At 44.5% G+C, this 20,469-nt stretch overlaps 1 protein-coding gene across 1 annotated transcript in view; it reads right to left on the reverse strand.

Annotated features, from left to right (window-relative positions):
* Nucleotides 1-14,092: 14,092 nt before the first annotated feature.
* LOC142915706 (gap junction gamma-1 protein-like) overlaps nt 14,093-20,469 on the reverse strand; it is a 38,065-nt gene continuing 31,688 nt past the window's right edge. Inside the window, exons 3-4 of the mRNA XM_076061401.1 lie at nt 19,419-19,883; nt 14,093-14,745 (exon numbers count right to left, since the gene is read on the reverse strand). Coding sequence (XP_075917516.1) covers nt 14,541-14,745; nt 19,419-19,883 — 670 coding nt within the window. The 3' untranslated portion in view covers nt 14,093-14,540. The remainder of the gene's footprint in view (nt 14,746-19,418; nt 19,884-20,469) is intronic.

Here is a 20,469-nt window from a genome sequence, read left to right on the forward strand (position 1 = left end):
CACACAGCGACACACAGTGACACACAGTGACACACACAGTGTACACACACAGTGTACACACACACAGTGTATACACAATAATGTCCACGTTGTTGCTGAGCTCACACACCCAAGGGAGGGAGCAATGGAAAATGAATCTAAATCAACTTAAACTCCAACTCTGTGACGTCACCACTCTGCATTACCTCATCGGTGTGAAACGCCAGGGGGAGGTGTACCTCGCTAGTGACGTCATGTTACCAAGGTATTCACCCCTCGCCCGTCCACCGCGCTCTTGAGCGTGACGTCACCTCCGCTTGGGTCACTGCCGATATCGTTCCAATGGCAATCCTTATTTGGGCAAAGCTACGCCCAGTGACTGGTGGCTCATTAACATAATGTATCCGTTAAAGCCGTCGCGAGTTTATTGCGACGGGTTCAGCGCCCACGCCCCCATCCCTCGACATATGGGCCTGCCTCATTAACATAATTTATTTAGTTAGAGAGCCGCTCGTGGGAGGGAAGTGACGTTATACTACTTCCTGCTGTCGCGAGGCAACAGGAAGCTTGAAATTGATTGGTCCACACCCAAGACAGCTTTCTTTAGAGCCTCGTCTCACGTTGGTGTTGGACCAGAAGACGCCAAAAAGAAAGCTGTCTCGGGTGTGGACCAATCAATTTCAAGGACAGTGCCACATACATTATCAGAGTTGTTGTTTTGTGTTTGCGTTCCGACCGCAGGTATTGTGGTGAATGTGAACATGACTCCTTGTAAAAAAGGTGTCAGTTTTGTTGCCAGATTAAAGGGTAAAAATAACAATTATCATATTTTGTTACTGGCAAATGAGGTTTACAATGGTGTAAGGTGGGGCTTGTCAACAGCGTGGTGGTGTTCACTCTAGACACGTGGCGGTGTTCACTCTAGACGCTTAGTGGTGTTCACTCTAGACGCTTAGTGGTGTTCACTCTAGACGCTTAGTGGTGTTCACTCTAGACGCGTGGTGGTGTTCACTCTAGACACGTGGCGGTGTTCACTCTAGACGCGTGGTGGTGTTCACTCTAGACGCGTGTTGGTGTTCACTCTAGACGTGTGGTGGTGTTCACTCTAGACACATGGTGGTGTTCACTCTAGACGTGTGGTGGTGTTCACTCTAGACGCGTGGTGGTGTTCACTCTAAACGCGTGGCAGTGTTCACTCTAGACGCGTGGCGGTGTTCACTCTAGACGCTTAGTGGTGTTCACTCTAGATGCGTGGCGGTGTTCACTCTAGACACGTGGCGGTGTTCACTCTAGACGCGTGTTGGTGTTCACTCTAGATGCTTGGCGGTGTTCACTCTAGACGGGTGGTGGTGTTCACTCTAGACACGTGGCGGTGTTCACTCTAGACACGTGGTGGTGTTCACTCTAGACACGTGGTGGTGTTCACTCTAGACGCGTGGTGGTGTTCACTCTAAACGCGTGGCAGTGTTCACTCTAGACGCGTGGCGGTGTTCACTCTAGACGCTTAGTGGTGTTCACTCTAGATGCGTGGCGGTGTTCACTCTAGACGCGTGGTGGTGTTCACTCTAGACACGTGGCGGTGTTCACTCTAGATGCGTGGTGGTGTTCACTCTAGACACGTGGCGGTGTTCACCCTAGACGCGTGGCGGTGTTCACTCTAGATGCTTGGTGGTGTTCACTCTAGACGCGTGGTGGTGTTCACTCTAGACGCGTGGCGGTGTTCCCTCTAGACGCGTAGTGGTGTTCACTCTAGACACGTAGTGGTGTTCACTCTAGACGCGTGGTGGTGTTCACTCTAGACGCGTGGCGGTGTTCACTCTAGACACGTGGTGGTGTTCACTCTAGACGCTTGGTGGTGTTCACTCTAGACGCTTGGTGGTGTTCACTCTAGACACGTGGTGGTGTTCACTCTAGACGCGTGGTGGTGTTCACTCTAGACGCGTGGTGGTGTTCACTCTAGACGCGGGGTGGTGTTCACTCTAGATCAGTGGTTCTTAACCTGGGTTCGATCGAACCCCAGGGGTTCGGTGAGTCGATCTCAGGGCTTCGGCAGAGCCCCCGCCATGGAGGTCCGGACACACTTGAATTATTGTGTAAATTTGTGATGACACACACGGCCTGCTAGGCCATCACTGGCTGCAGATGATCATGCTACACTGCTTGGCCAATCAGCGCTGCGGGGAATTTAGTGCGTACTCAGTAGTCAACGTTTGACTGTTGTTGTCGTACGTCGTGTGATTTCTTTAATATTTTATCCATACTAACTATGTCGGGCAAAAGAAGAAAGTGGTCGGACGAATATGTACAACATGGATTCTCATGTATCACGGAACGTGATGGGAGTGAGCGTCCTATCTGCATGATTTGCAACGCCAAGTTGAGCAACTCTAGTCTTGCACCGGCAAAACTAAAGGAACACTTCTTGAAGCTGCATGGAGACGGGGAATACAAGAACACAACACTTGCTGAATTCAGGGTGAAGAGAGCCAGATTCGATGAAAGGGCCACTCTGCCTGCTTTTGGATTTGTACCTGTTAACAAACCGATCCTGACAGCATCGTACGAAGTTGCTTACCTGATCGCAAAGCAGGGCAAGCCACACACCATTGGTGAAACACTTGTGAAACCAGCTGCATTAAAGATGGCGAATCTGATACTCGGAACAGCGGCCGAAGGTAAATTATCCCAAATTCCCCTTTCAAATGACACCGTCAGTGACAGAATAGAAGACATGAGTAAAGACATCTTGGCTCAAGTAGTCGCGGATCTGATTTCAAGCCCGGCAAAATTCAGCCTTCAACTCGAAGAAACCACAGACGTTTCTGATCTAAGCCAGCTTGCTGTTTTTGTACGCTATGTGAAAGACGACATGATAAAAGAAGAGTTTTTATTTTGTAAGCCTCTTACAACAACAACGAAGGCAGCCGATGTGAAGAAGCTTGTGGATGACTTCTTCAGAGACAACAATCTTTCATGGGATATGGTTTCTGCAGTTTGTACGGACGGAGCTCCAGTCATGCTGGGAAGAAAGTCTGGTTTTGGTGCGCTAGTAAAGGCCGATGCACCACACATCATTGTGACGCATTGTATTCTGCACAGGCATGCGTTGGCAACAAAAACCTTACCTCCAAAAATGGCAGAAGTATTAAAAACTGTGGTGGAATGTGTGAACTATGTGCGAAAAAGTGCTCTGAGGCACCGCATCTTCAGTGAGCTGTGTAAAGAAATGGGCTCTGAATTTGAGGTACTTCTGCTCCATTCTAATATTCGGTGGTTATCCCGGGGACAGGTGCTGAATCGTGTTTTTGCCATGCGTGTGGAATTAGCCCTGTTTTTGCAAGAGCACCAACACTGCCATGCAAATTGCTTCAAAAATCCTGAGTTCATTCTCATTTTAGCGTACATGACTGATATATTCGCAGCTCTCAATCATCTCAATCAGCAGATGCAGGGTGGTGGAGTCAATATCATGGAAGCGGAAGAACACCTGAAGGCTTTTCAAAAAAAGCTACCGTTATGGAAACGACGAACAGAGAACAATAACTTCGCAAACTTCCCGCTTCTGGACGACTGTGCAAGTAAGATCGAAGATGTGTCTGGAATCGGAGATATTTCTGTATCCACGGAACTGAAGCAAACAATTGCCACGCACTTAGATGAGCTTGCAAAGTCTCTCGACGGATATTTCCCTACAAGAGAGTCATATCCAGCATGGGTGAGACAGCCGTTCACGTTTGCTGTTGAAACAGCAGATGTCAATGATGAATTCCTCGACGAAATCATTGAAATTCAGCAGAGCCAGGTTCAACAGCAACTCTTCAGAACAACAACGCTCTCAACGTTTTGGTGTCGACAAATGAACAAGTATCCAGTTATTGCTAAGAAAGCCCTGGATTTTTTTTTATACCATTTGTTACAACATATCTTTGTGAGCAATCCTTTTCGAGGATGCTGGACATAAAAACGAAGAAAAGGAACAGACTTTGCTGTGAAAATGACATGAGAGTGGCACTTGCCAAGGTGAAGCCACGCATATCTGAACTGATCTCTCAAAGGCAACAGCAGAAGTCACATTGATTTCCAGGTATGTAATTTGTTGTGAGTTTATGCATTGTGTTGGTTTTATTCTTTGAACAAGGTAATGTTCATGCACGGCTCATTTTGTGTACCAGTAAAAAACATATCTATGTCTTGAATTTGAAAAAAATCACATTTTATTTTTCACTAAAGAGGGGTTCGGTGAATGCGCATATGAAACTGGTGGGGTTCGGTACCTCCAACAAGGTTAAGAACCACTGCTCTAGATGCGTGGCGGTGTTCATTCTCTACATGTAGAGGGGAGACCGGGGGTTCGGGAAGGAAATCCACACGACCACGGGGAGAGAGACACGCAGCCTCGGTTGTGTTGATTGATCCTCAATTAACTACTTGGTGGAGTGAGGAAGCATTAATACTGAGCAGGTGAAGGTGGCAAGGCGTGGGTCTGGACACACCACCACCTGTGAACCATGCCAGTGTGTGACAGTGGTGGAGCCAGTGGGGGGTGGGGTGGCACGTGCCCCCCCCAACGATCCGATCGAAATCCCTAATTTTGATAGGATCATTGGGGTTTATTAGTAATAAGCTTCACTACCCAGCTTCGCCCGGGACTTGGATTATTGTCTTGGATTAACTTCACATTCCCTTCCATTTGACTGAAAAACCCTGGAAAAAATTGATGCTTGCAAGAAAGAAAAAAGCCGAAACAAATCAATTTACCTAAATCGGATGTTTTCACTCAAGGAAATTCAACCTCTTACGCCACTTATACGTAAGGTCGATTTTGGCCACCCGGGAAGGGAATAATGACGTGGCGAGCTGAAAATAGTCACGTTCATTTAGAAATTCCAGACAGCGTGAGCTGTGCAAATTTTCACGACGCCAGAGCTCGGCGCTGGAGAGGTTTTTGCTGCTTCGCACAAACAAACAGATGGAATGTTCTGCTTCATATTTAAGATAGCAGTTCTACCCGTTCTTCGCACGGAGGATATGTATTGAACTCCGAGAAGCCAATGGCTTCATCGGCCAGGAGCGAAGCGCCACCTAAAATCTCCCGGCACGTCTGTTAACAGCTCTAAGCATTGCAGAGCGCTTAACTCAGAGGTGTTGCGGGTTGACGCCAGACACTTCATGGTCATTCCCCCACCCCCCCAAAAAAAAAAAAAAACTTTTTTTATATTTTTTACATTGTGTACAGTATGGAACATACCCACATGCCAAATTTCAAGTGTGTGGCACGTTGGGAAGTATGCTAAACATTTCGAACAGACACAAGTATCCACACATTTCCCTTTCATATATATAGATAAATCAGCATTTTGCGACCCCCACTGCCACCGTGTGGCATATTATTACGTGCCAGGGACTCTATGAGAGGACAACAGTCCAAGTCCATAATTGGCAATAAGTAACGACAAAGCAGTTGTAAGTGACTCACAGAATTTTGCGCAGTTGCGTATACAGAGTACACGACTTCCCTGAAGGCAAACACCTTCAGCGAGCGCAATGCCGATCACACGCGTCGAATAAAAAGTAAGGGACAAGTCATTACATACTAACAACTCCTTACTTACTAACAACTCCTTACTTACTAACAACTCCTTACTAACAACTCCTCACTTACTAAAAACTCCTTACTAACAACTCCTCACTTACTAACAACTCCTTACTAGCAACTCCTTACTTACTAACAACTCCTGTCATTTCATTGCTGGAGGGGTTGCCCCCCTACCTGAAAATCCTGGCTCCACCTCTGAGTGTGTGACAGTGTCAAGTTGTGTTTTCAGTAAAGTCTATTAACTCTATTGAGCACGGAGGTTATATCAAAACAGTAGTTTAGTTTTGTTTTCCTCTGCAACTCTTTGTAAGAATGGAGTCAGGAAGTTAACACAGCACACACGTGCAGCTGAAGTCGGATCTGTTCATCCCAGCATTCAAGGACATCTGAGCCTGGCTTCACACCTCTAAGTTGCGATTGAACATTAATTTATGCATTTCTGCATAACACAAATAGTATTATTTTAAACACCCTTTGCTATGTCAGCTGAAGTTAGCTTTCATAAATATTCCTTTTGAAGCCAGACAGCTGAAATTGTGTGCTCGGAGTTTTTGGTTAACATTCATTTTGAAGATACGAGGGCTTCCAGGCATGTTTGTAACCATTTTCCCTCTCATTGTGTGCCATAACAGCCCGTGTGTTGAATTTGGGACACTTTTCCACTATATCATGAATATATGAATAAGTATAGACGTGTAAGTCACGTTTTACTGTGTATATATGCTTTCCTCTGTGTATCGATACTGACGTGTAGATGGTGTAGATATTATATTTTTATGTCTGCAGCTGACGCTTCCTCTGACGCTTCCTCTGCAGAATTGGTCTGATGGTGCAAAGGCGCTCGGCGCAGCTTGTTACTACAAGGCAACATTGTGACTGGTGTGCATACAGCACGGATCGTACTGGAAATTTGACACGGCACGAGAGAACTCACACAGGAGAGAAACCCTTCAAGTGCAATGTGTGTGGGAAGGCGTTTGCACGTTCATCTACTCTTGTAGAACACCAGAGAACACACACGGGAGAGAAACCCTTCAAGTGCAGTGTGTGTGGGAAGGCGTTTGCACAGTTATCTGTTCTTGTAATACACCAGAGAACACACACGGGAGAGAAACCCTTCAAGTGGAGTGTGTGTGGGAAGGCGTATGCACGTTCATCTCTTCTTGTAGAACACCAGAGAACACACACGGGAGAGAAACCCTTCAAGTGCAGTGTGTGTGGGAAGGCGTTTGCACAGTTATCTACTCTTGTAGCACACCAGAGAACACACACGGGAGAGAAACCCTTCAAGTGCAGTGTGTGTGGGAAGGCGTTTGCACGTTCATCTCTTCTTGTAGAACACCAGAGAACACACACGGGAGAGAAACCCTTCAAGTGCAGTGTGTGTGGGAAGGCGTTTGCACGTTCATCAAATCTTAAAGTACACCAGAGAACACAAAAGCATCAGAAGATCCACAAGGAGTGGAGTCTGAAATCAGCTTGTGAAAGTCAAAGTGACGCAATGAGCCCATCCCTCATGAAACAACCGGAAGAAAATCCCAGCTTGGACACTTTTAAAGGTATCGAGGTGAAATCTGAAGAGGTCAAGGTGAAATGTGAAGAAGTGAAGAGCGAAGAAGTGAGGGTAAAATGTGAAGATGAAGATTCAGCTCCAAAATGGGACCTTCACATCGATGGAGGCAACGTGAAGCAGGAGGTGAATTCTGACTGTGAGGCAGAGCGAGGCAACTCCCAGCAGTTTGTGGAAGTGGAGGTGTGGGTGGACTTCCTCCGAGACAATACAACTCAAATGGAGACCCGGTAGATGTGTAAGCTTGAAACGATGTCGCTCCAATAGATGCACCTTCATCACAGGCCTTTAATGACAAGAATGAAGTTGAACACTCAATTCCTAGGTTCAACCTGCAGGGTAAGAGCGGCCAGTCTTTGTGGACCTGTGGGTTGGGTAGATCTCTAACCAGGAGCGAGAGTCGAATAAGCTCCCAAGCATTCACTAGGTTCTAATAATTCCATTTATATGGTGCTTGCTTAATCGCCTCGGCAATTCGGAGTTTTGTGTCGTATCTCGTCTCAAACACTCGAAGAGCATCCCCAAGTAGCAGCTGCCCCTGTGTGGCACAAGGTGGTGGCCCTGCTCCGGCCTGCATGTGCACAAGAGCCTGTCAGTAGGAGGCGATGGTTGATGTGGCATCTTAGTTGTGGAGTTTGTAGGTAATGTTTAGAATTTGATAAATTTTGACCCAGACGCCAGTATGCAATGGCCTACTCGTTTTGAATGGCGCAATAGTATGTTGTACATACTAAAATAGCTTCTTGTTAATGCGATGTAACCTGATGCAGTATGTTTCAGTGCAGTAATTGAATTTTGTTAATATGCCTGTCAATAATACTTGTCTGATTGTGTGCATACATGTACCATTTTGTCTATAAGGGTTAAACATTGAATAAGTGATGTTAGGACAAAGTGTGTGTTTTGGAAGTAACCTGTACAGATAACTCAGGTGAGACTCATTGTTCTTGTCATACAGGTCAAAGGGAATTTTGTGTTTTCAGGAAGCTTCTCCCTCTGGAGCAACTCATTGTCTTTGAAATAGGGAGCACACTCGGATCATTAATCAGTTACATGGCATACCTCTCAAAGGTTACACGTAGAGGAGATTCATTCTCTACAACACAAATTGTAGTTTTGTATTACGTGTTGACGTAGATTTTGTCGAACTAGGACTAGAAATGCTCCTTGCTGATTAACGTCTGGATGTTCACAACCAAGGGTTGAAGCAAGGCTGACCGCCTGCGGCGCCCCTCACAACCATTTGCGGCCTTGGGCCAGGAAAGTCACGAAAAAAATTGCACAAGAACGACGCATCCACGCAAGCTCCCAATGCTCCGTTTTGAAGTTTGAAAATGAAACAACTTTGAATTGTATTATGTTTTGAATTAAATAATTGTATTTCTTCATTAACAGCTTATTCATTGAAAACGATATTTCGTGTGAATTTTCTCTCGTCATTAAGTAGATGGCTTTGCCAGGGGTTCCGTTCGATGCGGACTTTCACCTGGTTGGGATCGCGGGATCGAGATGAGGCGACACAAAGCTTGCCGTGCGAGAAGACCGTCGTCTGCAGATCGATTTCAACACGATTGAACGTCTGTCCCTGCGCCTCCGTCGTTCATGCAGGGGGCGCGTAGGTTTGCAGCACCCCATGCATGAAAATGACGGAACGTGCAGTGTTCGTCACGAAGTTGTGCATAAGCGCCATAACAAGGCACTGTAAGCTGACCTGCCACCACATTCACGGGTCAACGGGGCAGCCGAGAGAGAGCGCGGTGCGTAGGGGTCGACCAAAGGTTAAACCCCCGCCCCACCCCCCCGTGATCGGAGACTGACACCCCTGACCCCCCACCCGTCCCTAAGGCCCCTTAAGACCTTTCAGAAGGTTCAGGAGGGGAGGGGTGACCCCGACCTGGGGATAAAAGGCCGGCCCTCTGGACGGGCCGAGGCAGTGTTCACTAACTCAAGCCTGAAGACATCCGAAGACCTGAAGACTGGACCGGCACCCGGGGACCCTCATCCGAGGCTCTTGTTAGAGCCGGGTTGTAGCGGACCAGAGGTGGATCGGACACCCTGGGACCCTTCCCAGGCTCTAGCCAGAACCAGGTTGTAGCAGACCAGAGGTGAGCTCCCGTACCCTGGCTAGGACAGGTCGTCCAGTCTTCCCTTAACGCCGGGCTAAGGGACCCGTGGGTAGCAGAGCCCGGATTGTGCAGGCTGCGATAGAAGGGAGTCTGTCACTCCCGTAGGCGATCGGGTGGAAGGGGACGTACCCCTTCGTGTTTCAGTAGTGTGTAGAGCCGAGTTCGAAAGAGTTATAATAAATGTCTTGCCTCAACCAGATGTCTCCATGTGGTTAGTTAAGGACACAACACTTATATACAGTGAGGGAAAAAAAGTATTTGATCCCCTGCTGATTTTGTACGTTTGCCCACTGACAAAGAAATGATCAGTCTATAATTTTAATGGTAGGTTTATTTGAACAGTGAGAGACAATAGCAACAACAAAATCCAGAAAAACGCATGTCAAAAATGTTATAAATTGATTTACATTTTAATGAGGGAAATACGTATTTGACCCCCTCTCAATCAGAAAGATTTCTGGCTCCCAGGTGTCTTTTATACAGGTAACGAGCTGAGATTAGGAGCACACTCTTAAAGGGGGTGCTCCTAATCTCAGCTTGTTACCTGTATACATAAAAGACATCTGTCCACAGAAGTAATCAATCAATCAGATTCCAAACTCTCCACCATAGCCAAGACCAAAGAGCTCTCCAAGGATGTCAGGGACAAGATTGTAGACCTACACAAGGCTGGAATGGGCTACAAGACCATTGCCAAGCAGCTTGGTGAGAAGGTGACAACAGTTGGTGTGATTATTCGCAAATGGAAGAAACACAAAAGAACTGTCAATCTCCCTCGGCCTGGGGCTCCATGCAAGATCTCACCTCGTGGAGTTGCAATGATCATTAGAACGCTGAGGAATCAGCCCAGAACTACACGGGAGGATCTTGTCAATGATCTCAAAGCAGCTGGGACCATAGTCACCAAGAAAACAATTGGTAACACACTATGCCGTGAAGGACTGAAATCCTGCAGCGCCCGCAAGGTCCCCCTGCTCAAGAAAGCACATATACATGCCCGTCTGAAGTTTGCCAATGAACATCTGAATGATTCAGAGGACAACTGAGTGAAAGTGTTGTGGTCAGATGAGACCAAAATTGAGCTCTTTGGCATCAACTCAACTCGCCGTGTTTGGAGGAGGAGGAATGCTATGACCCCAAGAAGAACACCATCCCCACCGTCAAACATGGAGGTGGAAACATTATGCTTTGGGGGTGTTTTTTTCTGCTAAGGGGACAGGACAACTTCACCGCATCAAAGGGACGATGGACGGGGCCATGTACCGTCAAATCTTGGGTGTGAGCCTCCTTCCCTCAGCCAGGGCATTTAAAATGGGTCGTGGATGGGTATTCCAGCATGACAATGACCCAAAAAACACGGCCAAGGCAACAAAGGAGTGGCTCAAGAAGAAGCACATTAAGGTTCTGGAGTGGCCTAGCCAGTCTCCAGACCTTCATCCCATAGAAAATCTGTGGAGAGAGCTGAAGATTGAGTTGCCAAACGTCAGCCTCGAAACCTTAAGGACTTGGAGATCTGCAAAGAGGAGTGGGACAAAATCCCTCCTGAGATGTGTGCAAACCTGGTGGCCAACTACAATAAACGTCTGACCTCTGTAATTGCCAACAACGGTTTTGCCACCAAGTACTAAGTCATGTTTTGCAGAGGGGTCAAATACTTATTTCCCTCATTAAAATGCAAATTAATTTATAACATTTTTGACATGCCTTTTTCCGGATTTTGTTGTTGTTATTCTGTCTCTCACTGTTCAAATAAACCTACCATTAAAATTATATACTGATCATTTCTTTGTCAGTGGGCAAACGTACAAAATGAGCAGGGGATGAAATACTTTTTCCCTCACTGTAAAAGAGTAAAGCCAGTGGGTTTTCAAAGTACCTTCCTTTTACAGAAATACATTTCACGTGAGCCCACCGCATTAAAACAATGCTCAGCTGAGCGGGGTGAGCCACGGGGGGGGGGGGGGGGGCACCTTTGTCACGTTCTGTAACTCACGTGACTTCTGCCGCGACAATGTCTGGATGTTTCTCCTGAGGATGACTGCTCGTGTTGTGATCGAAACATCGTGATTTCTTTTTTTATTATTTTATTTTTTCTACCTACGTGACTTTACTGAAAGAACCAAAGAGTATGAAAGACGTCTTGTCTGCTGATATTGTTCATATCCGTGTACATCGATATCCCACATTGCTTACACGTACACACCACACACAATGAAATAAATAGAAACTAGAACGACTTTCGGGGATGGGCAAAGATCGAGGAATCTCTTTCAATGGAGCGAGTTAAATGTGTTCGATTCAACATCTCTCTGTACGTCTGTATCTCTGTTTGCCTCTGTGTCTCTCTCTGCCTGTGTCTCTGTCTCTCTATCTTTCTGTCTCTGTGTTCCTCTTATCTGTGTCTGTCCGCCTGTCCTGTATGTCTGTGTGTCTGTCTAAAGCACAGCAAGTTGGCACGGTAGGGGGCACAGGTGGTGCATCAGCCAGTCATCTCAGTCATCTCAGTCAGTCGACCAGTGGCACCTGGGTATGCCCCGTGACATGCCAGCGGGCATTCGACACTTCACTTGGCCTCAAGGTGCACATAGCCTGGCACAAGCGTCGTGGTGACGTCATCACCACTTAGTGACCAATGGCGGTTGTTGTTGACTATCATAAACTAAAATAATAAACCACTAATGTAGACTGTAGCCTGCTATCAAAGCAATTTTGCTGACGGTTTCCATCTGAAGACGGAAGCTTGTGTTGCCTCCGAAACGTCGTGATTTAATTTAGTTTTCATTTATTTTATTTTACCTACGTGTCTGTGTTTAGTGGGGGTGTGCGTGTGTTTAGTGGGTGTGCGATTGATCACATTAAACTTACTCAATTAGCATCAATTAACATGAAATACACAATAATAATTTACATTTCCCAATTTTATTGAATATTTTTCTGAAAAACAATACATACAACACTGTGTCACCTCAGTTTAACACGTAGGCTTTCGCGACCAATATTATTCATAATAAAGGTTTTTGGGTTAGATCGCGTTTATTTATAAATGTGTCGTAACCCTCCACCACCCGACACGGCCAATCAGCAAAAAAAAGTGTCACGTTGACAAAAGACAAATAATTCACTACTTCAGCCCACCGGTGTGTTGAAGAGTTAATCCACATTTACAGTTTGAGTACGACGTTTCGCTGGTAAATACATCCAGCATCATCAAGCAATTCGCCAGAATGGTAAAGCCCTCGCTTGCTCCCGGTTTTTATATAGAGCAGCAGGGTGACGTCATCACTTAACTCATATCAGGTGCATTGATTAGAGGCGGAGGGGGGGGTATTGTAATTATATAATCGATTAGTAATCAGTCATTGGTTATGATTAGTAATGAGTTGTAGATTAGTAATTCTTTAAATGTAATGTGTATTATTTAATAATACGCTTCCAGGCCGCACTAAGCCGGTAGCTGTCAGAGCGATTAAAGTTATTCTTGTTCCTCTCAATTTCAATGGATTCTCTAATTAGTCTTTGCCAGTAATAATTCGTTTTACACACCACTGCAACATTGTCAAAATCAATTGAGTGTCCTTGTTGACAAGCATGTTCTGCCACTGCCGACAGTTGTGTTTGAGATAATTTAATATTTCTCTGATGTTCTTTTAGTCTTACGCTGATGTTACGTCCCGTCTGCCCAATGTAGCAGCTGCCACATGAACACTGTGTCACCTCAGTTTAACACGTAGGCTTTCGCGACCAATATTATTCATAATATTGCCAAATTAGCCCGTGTTCTGCAAAAGCAAAACATTACAGTAAGATTTGGTACAGTACACAAAATTCAAAAACTAGTATCTTGCACTAAAGATGCATTACCTGAACTATCAACAGAAGGTGTATATCGGATTAATTGTTCATGTGGCAGCTGCTACATTGGGCAGACGGGACGTAACATCAGCGTAAGACTAAAAGAACATCAGAGAAATATTAAATTATCTCAAACACAACTGTCGGCAGTGGCAGAACATGCTTGTCAACAAGGACACTCAATTGATTTTGACAATGTTGCAGTGGTGTGTAAAACGAATTATTACCGGCAAAGACTAATTAGAGAATCCATTGAAATTGAGAGGAACAAGAATAACTTTAATCGCTCTGACAGCTACCGGCTTAGTGCGGCCTGGAAGCGTATTATTAAATAATACACATTACATTTAAAGAATTACTAATCTACAACTCATTACTAATCATAACCAATAACTGATTACTAATCGATTATATAATTACAATACCCCCCCCCCTCCGCCTCTAATCAATGCACCTGATATGAGTTAAGTGATGACGTCACCCTGCTGCTCTATATAAAAACTGGGAGCAAGCGAGGGCTTTACCATTCTGGCGAATTGCTTGATGATGCTGGATGTATTTACCAGCGAAACATCGTACTCAAACTGTAAATGTGGATTAACTCTTCAACACACCGGTGGGCTGAAGTAGTGAATTATTTGTCTTTTGTCAACGTGACACTTTTTTTGCTGATTGGCTGTGTCGGGTGTTGGAGGGTTACGACACATTTATAAATAAACGCGATCTAACCCAAAAACCTTTATTATGAACTGTGTCACCTGCCGTTCAGATTTGGCCACAGCTGTTCACAAACCGCATAGCCAGCATCTTAAACGCCTTTTGGTTTGACAAAATATAAATCGGAGCAGGCTGTTACGGTATAATAACGACGTGCCCGCTAAACTCAGGCCCTCTTATCCACCGATGAACGAGGAAGTTTAACAAAACAATGAAAACAGAAACTCACGCAAATTAAGAAGTAAGCTAAAGTAACAAAAATATTTGGGTTGCTTTAATCAAAACACACCTCCATATTGATTAAACACTCACGCAAACATTCCCCCCCCCGACTCGTGCATTTATACGTTGGCCGAATGCGAAAGCCACAATGCCACACAAAACGCGTTCTAAGGAGATTTGAACTCTCAACGCTCTGGGTTACAAACCCAGCGCCGAATCCCCCGAGCCACGAGGCTGGGTGCTGGCGTGCCCCCCGTGCCGTCGCGAGCGCGTTAGCGGGGTGCCCGCGCTCTGCCGCTCGAATCTTAAAAGCGCAAACGGTCGCCTCCGATTGAATCTTGACGGAAGAATGTCAAGAAAACCTCCAAAGTCGAGACGATCAAAACGGCGGCGTGGCATTGGGGGGCCGAGTAAATGGAACGTGGGATGGCAAAAAGCGATTTGAGCGATAACTACGCCCGAGAGTAAAACCATCCCGCTAAATCAAGACGTGCAGGTCGTGGGGCGCGTCCACGCCGTGGGAGGCGCCGCCAGCGGCCTGCTCGGGGGGCTCCTGGTGGGCCCTCGGCGTCGCCCCCAGCTCCGTCTGAAGCTCCTGCACCTCGTCACGGAGCTGCCACAATTCCGATGGTGACGTCGCTCTGGGCCCCGCCGTGGACTCCGGCTCGCCGGCATCTGCCACCCTAGAAACGAGTCGAATTTCAATAAGAGTATTTTCATTAACAAAAAATATATATACACTCTCCATGATAGAGGGTTTTTTGGTTATATCGCATGTATAGTGCAGTGTATAGTGTAGTATAAAGTGCAGTGTATAGTGTAATGTATAGTAGTATAAAGTGCAGTGTATAGTGTAGTGTATAGTAGTGTATAGTGTAGTGTATAGTGTAGTGTATAGCGTAGTGTATAGTAGTGTATAGTGCAGTGTATAGTGTAGTGTATAGTGCAGTGTATAGTGCAGTGTATAGTGTAGTGTATAGTGCAGTGTATAATGTAGTGTATAGTGCAGTGGATAGTAGTGTATAGTGTAGTGTATAGTGTACTGTAGTGTGTAGTGTAGTGTATAGCGTAGTGTATAGTGTAGTGTATAGTGTAGTGTATAGTGCAGTGCATAGTGTAGTGTATAGTGCAGTGGATAGTAGTGTATAGTGTAGTTTATAGTGTACTGTAGTGTGTAGTGTAGTGTATAGTGTAGTGTATAGTGTAGTGTATAGCGCAGAGTATAGTGCAGTGTATAGTGTATAGTGTAGTGAATAGTGCAGTGTATAGTGTAGTGTATAGTGCAGTGTATAGTGTAGTGTATAGTGCAGTGCATAGTGCGGTGGATAGTGCAGTGCATAGTGCAGTGTATAGTGCAGTGTATTGTAGTGTATAGTGTAGTGTATAGTGCAGTGTATAGTGCAGTGTATAGTGTAGTGTATAGTGCAGTGTATAGTGCAGTGTATAGTGCACACAACATCTATATACATATTCTTAGCTCTTTCGGTAAAGTCACGTTGAAGGGAAACAATAAAATAATAAAATATATATATAAAACAATAAAACCGGATTCCCACCACCATCCATCACAGAAGAATTCTCTCATCAAGACTCTGTAACATAGAGCCCAATGCATATCCGACCAGGAACACATAGTCAGTGAACTCAAGCACGTACACCAAGTTCTTAAGGCTAATGGTTACTCCGACTATACAATCCGCAAAGCTATCACTCAAACCATGAAGGACCCTCTTGAGGAGCCTTTCAAAACCACCACTTTACCCTACATTGCGGGGATCACAAAAAAGATCTCTAAAATCTTGAATAAACACAAGATCCAGGTCCGTTTCAACACATTACATAAAATCCGTGATCTGGTTCCGTCTGTAAAAGAAGTGATTCCGGACATACAGTACCCTGGTGTCTACAAACTAAGTTGCCTCTGTGGTAGTAGTTACATTGGAGAAACCAAACGCCACGTCTCGGACCGCATCCGTGAACACAAAGCAGACCTTAAACACCGTAGGACCAACACCTCGGCCGTGGCAGATCATTGTTATAATTCAGTAGGCTCACATGACATTGACTTTTCCAAGACAGAGGTTCTTTGTAAGCCATCTGGCTACCATGAGAGATTCGTTCATGAGGCTATCCACATATACAAGCACAGAGACAATTCCAACCGAGAAGATGGATTCTGGCTTAGCAATCATTGGAAAGATTTGATTAACCATTTCAGGTCTTAATTGATTGTTCACGCTTACAGTGGCTTTCAGACAGCATACATTAATTTTTCGTCTCCCCCCTCCTCTTTTCAGAACATAGATGGACTCGTCCTTCTAAATAAACTGCCAAATCGCTGCGCGTGGCGCTGACGTTTTTAAAAAATAAATAAACACACTGTAAAAAATAAATTAATTAATGCAAACCGACACACCTGATGACGACCGTTTGTGTTATGGTCGAAACGTCGTGAGAATTTTTATTGTTTTATATATTTTATTATTTTATTGTTTCCCTTCAACGTGACTTTACCGAAAGAGCTAAGAATATGAATTACTGCAGTCACGAAAGCTTTAAATCAAAATCTATATACATAGCTATCAACACATACACTACACACGCAACATCGATATACATAGCTATCAACACATATACTACACTATAAAATATACACAACATATATATAGCTATCAACACGTACACTACACTATACACTACAAACACAACATCTATATCCATAGCTATCAACACATACACTACATTGTACACTACACTATAAACTACACACAACATCTATATACATAGCTATCAACACATACACTACACTATACAGTATACACTACACACACAACAGCTATATACATAGCTATCAACACATACACTACGCTATACAGTATACACTACACACACAACATCTATATACATAGCTATCAACACATACACTATACACTACACGCAACATATATATAGCTATCAACACATACACTACATTATACACTACACTATACACTACACACAACATCTATATATATAGAGATCAACACATACACTACATTATACACTACACTATAAACTATACACAACATCTATATACATAGCTATCAACACATACACTACACTATACACTACACACAACATCTATACATAGCTATCAACACATACACTACACTATACACTACACTATAAATTACAAACATCTATATACATAGCTATCAACACATACACTACACTATAAACTACACACATCTATATACATCGCTATCAACACATACACTACACTATACATTACAAACACAACATCTATATACATAGCTATCAACACATACACTACACTATACACTACACTATAAACTACACACAACATATATACATAGCTATCAACACATACACTACATTATACACTACACTATACACTACACACAACATGTATATACATAGCTATCAACACATACACTACACTATACACTACACTATAAACTACACACAAAACATCTATATACATAGCTATCAACACATACACTACACTATACAATACACTATAAACTACACACAAAACATCTATATACATAGCTATCAACACATACACTACACTATACACTACACTATACACTACACACAACATCTATATATATAGCTATCAACACATACACTACACTATACACTACACTATAAACTACACACAAAACATCTATATACATAGCTATCAACACATACACTACACTATACACTACACTATAAACTACACACAAAACATCTATATACATAGCTATCAACACATACACTACACTATACACTACACTATGCACTACACACACAACATCTATATACATAGCTATCAACACATACACTATACACTATACACACAACATCTATATACATAGCTATCAACACATACACTACATTATACACTACACTATACACTACACACAACATCTATATACATAGCTATCAACACATACACTACACTATACACTACACTATAAACTACACACAACATATATACATAGCTATCAACACATACACTGCATTATACACTACACTATACACTACACACAACATCTATATACATAGCTATCAACACATACACTACACTATACACTACACTATACACATCTATATACATAGCTATCAACACATACACTACACTATACACTACACTATACACTACACAGACAACATCTATATACATAGCTATCAACACATACACTACACTAAACACTACACTATAAACTATACACAACATCTATATACATAGCTATCAACACATATACTACATTATACACTACACTATACATTACACACAACATCTATATATATAGCTATCAATACATACACTACACTATACACTACACTATAAACTACACACAACATATATACATAGCTATCAACACATACACTGCATTATACACTACACTATACACTACACACAACATCTATATACATAGCTATCAACACATACACTACACTATAAACTATACACATCTATATACATAGCTATCAACACATACACTACATTATACACTACACTATAAACTACACACATCTATATACATAGCTATCAACACATACACTACACTATACACTACACTATAAACTATACACAACATCTATATACATAGATATCAACACATACACTACACTATAAACTATACACAACATCTATATACATAGTTATCAACACATACACTACACCATACACTACACTATAAACTACACACAACATCTCTATACATAGCTATCAACACATACACTACACTATAAACTACACACATCATCTATATATATAGCGGTTGGGGAGCTGACGGAACCAATATTATTTCCCTTCCACGTGACTTTAGCGAAAGAACCAAAAATAAGAGACAGCTTTGTTTAGAGCCTAGTCTCAAACAGTGTTAGATGAGAGGACAATGCCACTACGAAGACATTGACAGCTCAGGGTGAGACACACGAGGCTCTAAAGAAAGCTGTCTCTGGTGTGGAACAATCAGTTTCAAAGACAATGCATCATCATCATCATCTCGTAGACTACCAGAGCATGTTTTTTTCTGTTTGCATGTTCATTACAAGTACCGTGTGTGTGGCCAATGCAGTGAGATGATTCCTTGCAAGAGGTTTACGTTTGGTGTTATCATGTTCACACAGCTGTTTTATTTCTAGAAAAGGGTCAAACATATTCTTATATTTTGTTACTGGCAAGGGAGGTCCCATGATGTTTTTTGCTGTTGTCATCATCGGCGAAACGGCACGGAAACTCGAATTGTCGGCGTAGTTGGGGTCACTCTCTGACACACAGCCGGCGAGTGTCGAGCCGGTAGCGACCCGGCACGTTTAGTTTACGTGACGCAATGCCAACCGCGCCGGCGAGGCCCCCCACCTGCTCCGTGGCCGGTGCCTCCCGCTCAGCGAGTCGTGGATGGCGCCCAGCCCCAGGTAGGCAATCTCGGACAGTTGGAGCAGGAGGCTGAGACCGGCGACTGCGTACATGACCAGAAGGAAGACGGTCTTCTCCGTGGGGCGCGACACAAAGCAGTCGACGCTATTCGGGCAGAGGTCACGGACGCACTTGAAGCGCGGGGCCACCTCCAAGCCATACATCAGGTACTGCCCCACCAGGAAGCCAACCTCGGCCAGCGTGCGGGCCAGCAGCTGGAGGGTGTAGGCCACCATCAGGCCGTCCGTCTTGATCCACCACCGCTCGTTGTGCTGCTTCCCCTTGCCATCTTCTTCACCCTCCACCTCCTCCACCTCCTCCTCCTCTTTCTCCGTGCATTCAACCACGCGGTCGGGGCCGCCGGCTCGCTTGGCTCGCTTGGTTTGTTCGTCTCGCTTGTACTCGATCCTACCACGACAGAGAGCGGCGGCGTTTAAGTTTCACCCCTCGGTGTGAAACGTCGCGAGCAAATGGAAATATGCGCTCGCTATGAAACGCGACATTACGACGAACAGCGACAGCTACGAGGCTGTCCGGGATTCCACTTTCACTTCTGATCGTCGCCTCTGAGAGACCACTTAAAGTGTCCGTGCCGGTGGCAATGATCTGAATCGGTCCTGGGCCTACCCTAGGTCGACTCAGCCTCGAATGAGTAGCTGATGCGATTTGTAAAAACTTTGCCAACTGGGGAGAAAAATGCAGCCCGGCGTGGCTTTGGCCATAGACCCCCCTCGTGTGCTTTGAGGCGCCGCTCACGAGCAGCGCTTATCCCGACAGCCTGTGAAGGCTACATGGGGGATTTTTGTCTTTGTGCGCATGTGGCCCCGTGCGCGTCCGCGTGTGTCTGTGTGTGCGTGGCCTTACCGTGCACGTAGCCTGGCACAAGCACCGTGGTGACGTCACCACCGCTTAGTGGCAAATGGCGGTTGTTGTTGTGGATGTCTGTGCGCTACAAGCAAGCCAGCATCGGGACTCGAGGTAAGTGAAAATATTT

Source organism: Petromyzon marinus, unplaced genomic scaffold (genome assembly GCF_048934315.1).
Source record: "Petromyzon marinus isolate PM22_M1 ecotype Great Lakes invasive population unplaced genomic scaffold, UKy_Petmar_22M1.pri1.0 PM_G_Scaffold_34, whole genome shotgun sequence".
NCBI classification, from domain to species: Eukaryota; Metazoa; Chordata; class Hyperoartia; order Petromyzontiformes; family Petromyzontidae; genus Petromyzon; species Petromyzon marinus.